The sequence below is a fragment of the Gordionus sp. m RMFG-2023 genome, chromosome 4 (assembly GCF_954871325.1).
Source record: "Gordionus sp. m RMFG-2023 chromosome 4, tfGorSpeb1-WG-v2, whole genome shotgun sequence".
NCBI lineage: Eukaryota > Metazoa > Nematomorpha > Gordioida > Chordodea > Parachordodidae > Gordionus > Gordionus sp. m RMFG-2023.
This window is the reverse complement of record NC_088778.1, coordinates 22,401,608-22,413,040: the sequence shown is the minus strand read 5'-3', so window position 1 is coordinate 22,413,040 and position 11,433 is coordinate 22,401,608. Positions and strand designations below refer to the sequence as shown.

The 11,433-nt window shown below is 26.6% G+C and overlaps 1 protein-coding gene across 2 annotated transcripts; it reads left to right on the top strand.

The window, feature by feature from the left end:
* LOC135928108 (exonuclease mut-7 homolog) lies at positions 1-8,958 on the top strand. Of its 2 annotated transcripts, none has more exons than XM_065464458.1 (7): positions 1-308; positions 348-516; positions 558-795; positions 5,160-5,269; positions 5,317-5,439; positions 5,502-5,717; positions 8,051-8,958. In XM_065464458.1, exons 1-7 carry the CDS (start codon positions 97-99, stop codon positions 8,846-8,848), a joined length of 1,866 nt encoding a protein of 621 aa, XP_065320530.1. In that variant the 5' UTR covers positions 1-96; the 3' UTR covers positions 8,849-8,958. The 2 variants fall into 2 exon arrangements, with proteins under 2 accessions (XP_065320530.1, XP_065320531.1); XM_065464459.1 differs by having other exon boundaries at positions 2-302.
* The last annotated feature ends 2,475 nt before the right edge of the window (positions 8,959-11,433 follow it).

Below are 11,433 nucleotides of genomic sequence, written 5' to 3'. Positions count from 1 at the left end.
ATTCAGTGTCCAGAAAATAAAAAGATATTATTAAATTTGGAAAATATATGGAAAACTAATAACTATTCAGGTGATAACTTTTTCAATGAACAAGTTATGGCAAATCTTGAGGCTAATGAAAATCCATATAAATTATCATTATATCTTTCAATGAATGCTTTTGATTACTTCAATTTTAAGAACTTTAATTTTTCTCACTCTATTTTGATAATATTTGATAAATGGATTAATTGTAAAAGTGAAAAATATTTACACTTGGTAAATGATGAATTAAAGAAATGTGCTCTTATACTTTCAACCAGGTTCAGGTATATTTAAAACACATCTCTAAAATATCAATAAAATAGAAATCACATTAATCTGTTTGCAATTATTGTGCAACTATACCAACTTAAAACAATGCATGCAATATTCTTAACAACCTTTGTTCAAGCTTTATTATATGAGAAAAAATATTTAATAGCCTCCATAATTATAAAAGAGCTGGATATGTATTCTATGGTAGAAATATATAAAGTATATTGTTTAATTATAAACTTAACATGCATTTGAAAAAGGATGTATTAATACCATTAGCATTAATTAGTGATACAAGACCAATTTATACCTTTTTGAAAAATATGCCCACAGAACAAAAAATTTTTATCCAAATGCTTGATGGTTATATTGGTAATATACACATTCTGCAGGAATTTGCACATCAACTTGAATACAAGGACATTAAAATTAATTTGGACAATAAAAAATTAGTAAATATTGTTAAAACCTTGCTTAAGACTTTTAAATTGAAATCAAGTATGATCATTGACAAAGTTATATATGATTTTTTATATAATTTGATTAAACAAAATTTTATATCAATAACTTGATTGCATGTAAAATATATTCCTAGTACTAGTCTGAGTTTAATATCTGGCAAACTATTTTTTATTATCTATCATTTTAATCAAAAGGGAGAATAGGGTGAAAATATAAACATATTTACAAATAAAATATGCAATAATAATTCAGAAATATTAAGATATTTTAAATCTTGATTAAAAACAGATTCAAATTTGATGGATATAAGGATGATCTTAATTTTTTTTATCCCAGTTTATTCTTTCATGAAGTGTGCTAATTCTTGGAACACAAAAAAACTCATTATTATCAAAATATTTATACATGATTGTGTTAAATCATTCACATAGTTAACTGCTGAGGTTAGCTACAAATAGAAGGGGGAATCAAGAAAGCAGGAATTGTTAAATTTTGTCAAATATAGTTTTTTCTTTTGTTTTTACTGTTTAATGTTTTTTTAAATTTAATTTAATATAAAAAAAATTAGGAATTAATTCCAATTTTAGTAAACATTATTAAAGAGGTGACATTTTTTGTTTTTATAATGGTCTTTCAAATATTTTCTTACCATTTTTAATGATGCAATTTGGAATAAACATTTGCCACAAATAAATTTAATTCAGCTTTTCCCCCTTATTCTGTAAAAAAATGACATAAGGAAATCTAATTAAATTATCTTCTGTGAATTATTTTATATTCTATTTAGTTAGCGTTTTGGTGATACTGATATAATAATACAGTAAAACATCTTTTATAGTTAACCCTCATTAATATTATAGTTGGGTAATTACTATATTTTTAGCCGTTCGTTTAAGCCAATTTTTACCTGGCAAAAAAATCGGTTAAACCAAGTTTTTAGCCGAAATCTATCTCTTTTCAGGTTTTTCTTAAATAGATAGCGCTCAAATTTGGAAGAAACTAATATAAATTAAAGCGTCTTAATATTAACGGATTTTCATCGGCAAGCACCTGAAGTTTGCTTCGAATTCGCCGACATTTAGCCATTACCCAACTATAGTTATTGGAATATAATTATCCTCACTTTTTTATGATTTCGACGCAAATTTATGAATTGAAATGATTGTGCTTAATAAAGAATTTATGTTCAATTAGTAAAACTAGTATCGATTATAGTTGTTAATAAAGTTATGGGTAATCGATATTATTAACGTTCGCTACAGTTAATTTCATTTTTCCTTGGAGGTACGAAATTTTTGCTGCAATCATGAAAACAAATAATATTTTTTTCAGTATTTATTTATGTATTCAATATCATTTGGGTAGGTACGGGCCGACGATGAAGTTTCCTCCGACATATTTAGTAAGATTACAAGAGATGTTTTATTTTTAGGAGTAAAACTCGTTACAAAATATATGATATAATCAATCCCCGTTTATCAGTGTTGTTAAAATAGCACGCTACTTTTTTTTTTCAGTAGCCGTAGCTACCTTATTTAAAAATAGCTATTACGGTAGCTCGCTATTAATTTAAACAATTTTATATAATGAATAGATAAAAAATTATATAAATATTTTATAATTTTATAATTAATTTTAAAATCATAATCTTTTGATTTAATTTTGAAATTTATATTTAAACACACATTATAAATTAGTTTTCAAAGTAATTAAAATTTTAAAATGTCCACAATAGAGATTGATATTGAAGATGATTTTGGTACAGATTATATCGACCAAGTAATATCCTTGGAAAATGATGGGAATATGGAATTTCTTTTCCTAAATTCGAAAATATTTTAATCTCGATAAAACAATCAACACAGGATATAAATTTTGTTCTAAGATGTACCAGAAGGTTTTATCATCAAACAAGACTAGTAATTCCTTGATAAAACATTTAAAGGTATATATTAAACAAATTTAATTTCAATGTGTAGCCCAATCCTATATTTTTTATGTTTCAAATGGCCATAGATATTGTTTAAGAATTATATTATAAATTAAAACCTGCAATAAATAATTAATATTAACATCTCATTTTATCATAAGACTTATCTATTTAATGATAACATTTTATAAATTATTATCTGGATTTAACATAGCTGCTATTGTTAACCCTAGTTTTAAGTTAAATTAAACATATATTAATTTGAATAATCCAAAAGCAACTTGATTAGCTAATAGTAACGTTAAATAATACTATACCAAACCAGGTTACCCTAGCCAGATAAAAAACGCAACCTACTAGAGATGATTTGAAAATAATAATAATATTATTGAAAATTCTTTAGACTCATTTTTTAAATCTAAAAATACTCAAATGGATATTTTTGATGATAATCTTATGTAAAAAATATAAATTTAATACTGCGTTTCCCTTAAGTGCTAGTGTTGGACGATTTTTTTAGTAAGAAACACTTTCTAATTATCGCTCTAAACTTGGGGATGACAGTATAGAAATATTAATATTGAAATGTAATAATAAATTATATATATATTTAAAATTATAGTCATATTTTTATACCAATAATCTTTATTTTTGAAAATAGATACGTAAAAAATATTTTTAAGTAGCGTAAGAAGTATTGTTCTTAAAAGCGGTAGCTTAGCGCGCTACTTTAAAAGCGATAGCAATGGCTCTCTACTACTTTAGAAAGTGCCTTAATATAATAAATACACGTAAAAATTATTAAAATATATTTATAATTAATTCTAGAATCATAATTTTTTTTTTAAAATTTAATCTTGAAATTTATATTTAAAAATCGGCATTATAAATCTAGTTTTCAAAATAATTTAAAATGTCGACGATAATAGAGATTGAAATTAAAGATAGGTACAGATCATATCGACAAATTAATTCCCATTGAAAATGATGATAATATGGGATTTCCTTTTCCTGAATTCGCATAATATTTTACCCTATAAAATTAACAGATTTAAATTTCATTTTAACATGTGCCGGAAGATTTTATCTTCAAAAAGGATTAGTAGTTTCGACGACAGCGATGAAATATTTAGAAGTGATATATCAAACAAATTTAATACCAATGTATAGCTCAATTCTTAATCTTTAATATAAAATTTGAATCAAAGCAGTATAATAGTTTTAGAGCTAATTTTGTTTATGTGAAAGTTGACTTTCTGTCCCAGTCCAAACATGGTATGTTTCAACAGCCCATAAGATATTATTCAAAAATTATATTCTAAAAATATTAATATCTCATTTTATCATCAGACTCATCTATGTAATGATAATATTTTATAAATTATTATATGGATGTTAAATATGCTTAAAGTTAACCACTCATCTATATATTTATAAATTTTATCAAAACATGCTAAATCCTTATTTCAATCCTTTCACATTTAAATTGATTCAATAGATAAAAAGTTAAAGGGCGGTGGCCTGGCCAGTCAGCAAACATGGCCATTTATGTCACTTCCCCTACATTTATTCTAACTATTACTATTATAATTTTAGACCGACCCTAGCCAGATCAAACCACCTATTATAGATTATATTTTTGAAATAAATAATACTATTAAAAATCTTCTAGGCGCATTTTTTTAAATTACTCAAATATTTAATGATTTTTTATAAAAAAAATATGTATATTAAATTTAATACTGCATTGCCCTCAAGTGCTAGTGTTGAACGATTATTTAGTCAGATTATACTTTCTGATCGTCGCTCTAGACATGGGGATGACAGTATGGAAATGCTATCATTAGATGCAATAAAAAAAATTATATATTTTTGAAATTTTAATTATTTTATTTGTGGAAATAGAGATATGTAAAAAAAATATTCTAAAATAGCGTAAAAGTAGTAGCGGTAGCGATGGCGCGATACTTTTAAAAGTAGCTTTTAACAACACTGGTAAAGAGTAGAAAATAGCGCTACTTTTTTTGTAAAATAACGGTAGCGATTAACTACACTGCCGTAAGAAACTAACAGTCCAATATAATTAAAGCGAACTGTATCTCTTCAGTATTAATTATTAAGTATACCTTTATTAGAGTAGACACATCTTTTCAGGTCCGGTTCGAAAAAATTTGCCCAACATTATAAATTCTTTTTAAGAAGATTATCGGATATATTATATATGCCTAATCATAACTAATCTCTTACTTCTAACCGCGTAGCTACCTACTCAAGGTGGCTAGTTTTAGAAGAGGAAAAATTTAAAGATGGAATCACCCGCTGTATTATTTACCATTATTTATTTTGCAAACGCTTCACGGTGTTAAGTCCCGCTTACTTTAAATGAGGCCTAAGTGTGCAACTATTTTTTATATTCGATCATTCAAATTTTCCGATATATAATTATAAAAAAATCATTATTTTAAAATAGAAATATGCCCAAATTTAAAGAAAAATATGATTGAGAGTATGTTCCGATATTATCTCTACAAACAAAATTGCGCTAGGAATAAGATTATAGACGAAAACACACATGACTTGGTTTAAGAATATAATACATTGACTCATTCTAATATAATTATTTATAGATTAAGCTATGCTTTGATCAATATCCTTCCATGAGACTGAATTTCATTAATTTGCTATTGGAATCTTATTTGGATGATTATTCATGGTATTGGTCTTACAAATATGGTTATCTGCCACATTTGGTAAGAAAAATAAAAAAATAAATTATATTTATTGCTCTTTAATATAATAATATTTAAAACAGTTGAAGCAGCCTATCAATATAATCAGGGTTTCCTATATATCTCTGAATAAAATTGTATACCCTCTACCATCTATTGGTTCCTTATATAAATATGATGTTACGGAAGAAGCGGAAGTCGCAGACAATTTTTATCACTTGAAGATATCATCTAAACACATACACATGGTTGAAAATATTAGCGATTTTAAAACATTTTTAGCGACATTGTTAGATAAGGTTTGTATAATTTTATAATTATTTAATGAACGGCTCGTTTTATTCTCTTGGGTGGTTTTTTTTTAAAAATAATGAGCCCAAATGAACAGTATAATTTTTTTTCTCGAAGGACTACTTTTCTAAAATGCTATTACCATCCCACATTAATAATTTGTTTTTGTCCTTATTATAGTTTGGTAATTAATTGCTCTATTTTTAGTCTCCCAAAAAACGGAGAGATATAGTTTATAGTCTAAAGCTATAACTATCTTCGAGGTTTAAAAAAATATACATCTCGATTTTGAACAAAGGAGAAATATATTAACCTTCCCCTGGTTGCTCAGCGGATTTTCTTCGGCATGCTCTTCTAAATTGGGCCTAAATCGCCGATTTTTAGCCATTATCCAACTATAGATTTTAGTGTTCTGTATTTTATATTTTATTAATCCTTTTCTAAAAAACTAATATTAAAACGGAGCGAAATACTATCTAATATCAAATGACTTCAATACTAACTTAGACTGACTATTCATTCATTAAAATGCATTAAAAGTGTACGTGCGTTGAAGACATTTAAACGAAAATATGAAAGGCACAATGACATTTACTTCAGTAAATGGCATTGACTACCATTGTATATACATTTTTAATAAATGAGCTGTCATTCTAGATTAGTGTTAATATCATTGCTTGATATTTGTTTTTATAGCTAATTACCAAACTAAACTATACCTCGTGAATACAATTGGATATTTTTATGCATGTCTAATCTAACTTTACGAGTATTGTCTAGTTAGTATATATATATATAATATCTTGCAAAATGGGCTGGAACTTATAAGGTTCTTATTTTACATAATCTGATGGAATCCTTTTCTGACAAATTCAAATCCTTCAAAATTAAAAAAGCACATGGATAAATAATTTTAAGTTGAAAAATATTCAAATTATTCTCATAACGTCGAACTATGTAGGTCCAGATGATTTCAGAAAGAATAAATATAAAAGATTTAGGTTCTATTCAGGTTTAGAATTAATATTTTGTAAAGGGTATGGTAAAATAAAGGGCTGTGCATCCACATATTTTTTACCTATCCGATCCGATATCAAAACCGATACCGATCCGTATGATTTTTCACCACCCCTATTTGAACCAAATGTAATTAAGAAATCAATATTTTTTATGCAAATAATCGAATTATGCATTTCATTTTTTATTTCTACAATAATTAAAAAAGGTTTACGGATTTTGGTAGTATTAAATAAATTTTTCATTATTCTTCCCCGTGAAATTAGAATTCCGCAGATAACGCATTTTGAAAATATCTTTGTCTTTGTAAAATATTTCTATAATTCAGATACCATATTTTAAAAAAATTCTTTTATTTAAAGTATAAATAATAAAATTGGCCTTATTATTTAAAAAGATTTAAAATAAATAAAACTTTGGATGTTCCTTTCTATTTTTATAAAACTTTTAAAATACTATAAATCTATTTAAAAAATTAATAAAATTTAAAGGGTATTGTGCATTTGCATTGTTTAAAAAAAATTATTTAGAAAATATTATTAATGTAAAATAAATTACATAAAATAACAAAAAAAAGAAAAGTAAAAGATGTAAAATAAATATATATAATATAACAAAGAAAAGTAAAAGATCGAATCGGTTTTTTAGAGGTATTGGCCCGATCCGATATTTTTGGAAAACGCTAATATCTGTGCCGATCCTTATTTAATATCGACACAGCCCTAATAACGTTCTAAAACCTTGAATGTTCATTAAAAATTTAGTAATTTATACATATGTATAAATTACTAATTATTTGTTCTTTATGAGGATAGAAAGCCTTGAAAATTTCCTTTCGACTGAAACTTATGTTGAAACAGACATTGCTATTGCTGCTAATAAGTAGTATCAAGTTCGTCAAATTTCAAAGGTTCAGTTTGACATTCTGACTATGTGTTTTCTTTTTTTTAAAATTTGATATTATAATTTTGCCGATAATGTATTTCCAGTATGTGTAGAATATCTCTTATAATTTTAGACAATTTGGTCCAGAACCCTTTGTTTCATTAATAATATTGACTATGTTAATAATCAGGTAATATGTTTGATTACACACATTGTCGTTTAAATATATGGTCTTCGATAAATAAGTCAAAACCCTTGAGCTTAATATATATTTTTTAATTTACATCCTGTCTAAAGCATTATTTGCAGCTGATATTATTTAATAAAAATTATGGGTGTGTTCATTCATTGTTCAAAATAATTTTCATTTAAAAACAAAATAGCAAGCTATGATTTCTTTTATTTTTTTAAAAAATGTGAATTTTAAAAACAAATTTAGTCGATAACAGCTATTGGAATGGATGCGGAATGGAACCCTTGCTCTGTTCCCGATATCAACAACGAATCACAAATAGATCTCTTCCAAGTTGCCACTAACAAGGACATATTTTTATTTGACATGCTCAATTTATCTTCTAATAATGTAGAAATGGTCGATTGTTGGAGAGCATTTGCCCAAGTCATGAAGAACCCTCATATACTAAAAATAGGGTTTGATTTTGAACAAGACCTCGACAATCTCAAAAGCCACACCACTAAGAATTGCAAAGTAAACCTCGATTTCAAGCCCTTGAATTTTTTAGACCTCCGAAAATTTAAAGATATTTTTAACGTATCCCTCCTTCCATTCCACCCCGATCATCGTAAAAGTTTTGCTACCAATTCTCACTGGGTCGATTCCACAATAAACGGAGGCGTTAATAAATTGAACGACCTCAGTCTAACCAAATCAAAGTCCAGACCCAAAAACGAGAAAGGACTAAGCGAACTAGTGTTTTGGTGTTTCGGCAAATATCTTGATAAAAAAGAACAAGTATCTCGATGGGCCAACAGGCCGCTTAGGCTATCACAGACTCTGTACTCAGCTATGGACGCTTTTTGTCTCGTTGAAATACACGCGTTTTTAATCGAGATTTATTTTATCGGAGAAATAGATTGTGCAAATACAAATCACCCATTTTCGTTAATTCAAAAATGGATATATGAATACCCCGCTCATTTTAAGGACAGTAGTAAGACCACTAATGAGGATGATAAAAATATTAACAAGAAAAAAAGAAAAAGGAATAAAAAATAACTTAGAAATGTTTTTATTTTTTTTAACATCATTATTTATATGTACAACCTGTAATTAATATAATGCATTTTGAGAAGGAAGGTAGGTAATTTTTAAAATATTTTTATATCTTCGTGTCCTGTCAATAAAGAACGTCATTTAGTGTCATATCTGTATTAAGAATTATTAAATGATGTTATTTTAATTTTATTCCTTGCGATTTGGAAAACAATATAATTTTTTTAAAAAGCTTAAGTAGCCTAGGGAGCCTTGGACTTTTTCTTCTATTTTTTTAGAACCATATATGGCTATAAAATAAATTTTATTAGGCAACAAATATAAATTTTTTAATCATTATCATTTATGCCTGCAAAAGTAGCTTTTTGATATTTTATAATTTTTTAAAAATTAAAATTAATAAATGCTTTTTAACCATATTATAAAAACAAGGAATATGCTTTGTTCTACTTTATAAGATTGAAATAGGCATCAAATGAAAATTGTCTTCCTATTATTTTCTTTACCAACTGTTCTTTTTCTACAAATGTATTATGCATATCTTTAATTTAAGAGTGTTATAGTAGAGTATATTGTCTTTAGTTATGAATCAAAGTCATTTTTAATATCATTTGAATTTACCGTTTTAAATAAGATTTGAAATATTAGTTTAAGAGAAAATTCAAAATAGGCAGGTAATATTTTATAAGGTTTAGGAAATTATGAAAATAAACAAATATATTTCCACAATTTTATATTAATTTTAATAATATTTAAAAACAAACCTCCGATTAATTGTTTCATATTCGAACAAATTATGATTCATATTCAAAATCGATGTTGTCCAAATGACTGCGGGGGCACGCTATTACTCTTAAGGAGCATGTTAATTTAGCCAAAATTCAAGAATTTGAGATAAATTTTTTTTTTCATATAAAATACATTATATTATACCAAATAGCTATATAGAAAGTTATAAGAATTGAAATATATTGCAAAAAATATTTAAAATGACGTAATTTTTTAGAATGAATTTCATAATTATATTATATAATAGATAGGAGATCAAAAAAAGGTGAAAATGAACTACAATATTCGTTATAGCATATTTTTAATATTAACAGCACACTTCCTTGACTAGTTATCGTTCGATGACCTGTAATTTGTCAGACATTTTTTAGTATATGAAGAATTCCACTGACTGAGAGAATGTGCGTCAACGTTTATCATCATTAAACTGGAATGTTTTATATAACACTTGCAAGCAAATCCGTCATAATGACATGGTGAATGCCATGCTCATATTCAGATTTCAGCAGTACTACACAAAATTGTGCTAATACAATTTTAAAGCATATACTATCATCATTAAAATACACCCTCTTCTCAATTATTGAGAGATCCACATCGAGCATCAGTAAGAAATAAATTCGTTTAATTAGCTCTTACCCATAACGAATGTGAGGGTCAGCTGGCCAGTTATCTTGTTTTAAATATTCCATATCAGATTGCTAAAGTTTTCGGAATCAGGATCCATTAACCTATTTTGCATATTGCTTATTAACTATTAAGGCAGTAATTAATTTATTTTCGTTGTACCAGAGTGCTTTCTGCTTTCCTTTAGCATTTTGGGATATTTTCATATGTTCTCCAAATCGTCGCATGAGAATTAGATAATTCCATCTTCATTTTTTGTAATTTTACAACAATTTTTAAAAAAAGTTTCTATTGTTTTTAATATAACAACATCCTATACAACCAGTAAATAGTGAAAAAATACTTAGAAAATGGATTACAATAAAACTAATATGCAATAAAGCCAAACCTATCTACTGCTCAATCTGCCTGGCATTTGCAGTATGCGTTAAAATACATGAAAATTCAAGAGTACTTATTAGTGCAATCCAGTCTAGTGCAATCCAGTCCTACCTCAGAGCATCAAAAAACAAGTTATTTGATAATTCAATTAGTGTTAAAATATTAAATGAAAAAAATCTAAATTTATAACAGTTTGCATAATAAAACAAATATTCGAGATAATAAAGTTTTTAGGAAATCAAAACTTACCCTACAGAGGATCAATGCTACTAAAACACTTAGCTAGCCACTTTGAAAATGAAAATTGAATTATGGGAATTTCCTGGAATTGATTCGCATTATATTAAAGAATGATCAAATACTCAGAGATCAGTTATAGAAGGCTATTTTAAAGAGCAAACGTAGAAAAGAAAATCTTAAACTCTCTGACAAATTAAAATCGAAGGTAAGAGGTTCTCATAATCTTATTGTCAAAAACAACTTAACAAAGTTATTGCTGTTCTTAATCAAATCAGGAATTTTAAAATGGGGATTGGTAACAAACGGTTTAGTTTGCAAATACTCAAGATATCAGCGTTTATGATCAAGCAACTATTTGCCTACGATATATATAATGGCAAAATAACCGAAAGGCTTTTCGCACTTACAAAAGTTATAAATTCTTCTGGAAAAGGATTATTTGATATCTTGAGTGAATACTTTTTAAAACATGGAATTCAAATGAGAAATAATGGTGCTGCAAATATGCGGGATAAATTTGTTGGATTGAAAACTTTTATTGGACAAGAGGC

Coding starts and splice junctions, on each gene's coding strand:
- LOC135928108 (XM_065464458.1), top strand. CDS start 97: ATGGCAAATCTTGAGGCTAATGAAAATCCATATAAATTATCATTATAT. Junction 796..5,159: donor GACTTTTAAATTGAAATCAA/GTATGATCATTG, acceptor ATTTTAAAATAG/AAATATGCCCAAATTTAAAG. Junction 5,440..5,501: donor ATGGTTATCTGCCACATTTG/GTAAGAAAAATA, acceptor TATTTAAAACAG/TTGAAGCAGCCTATCAATAT.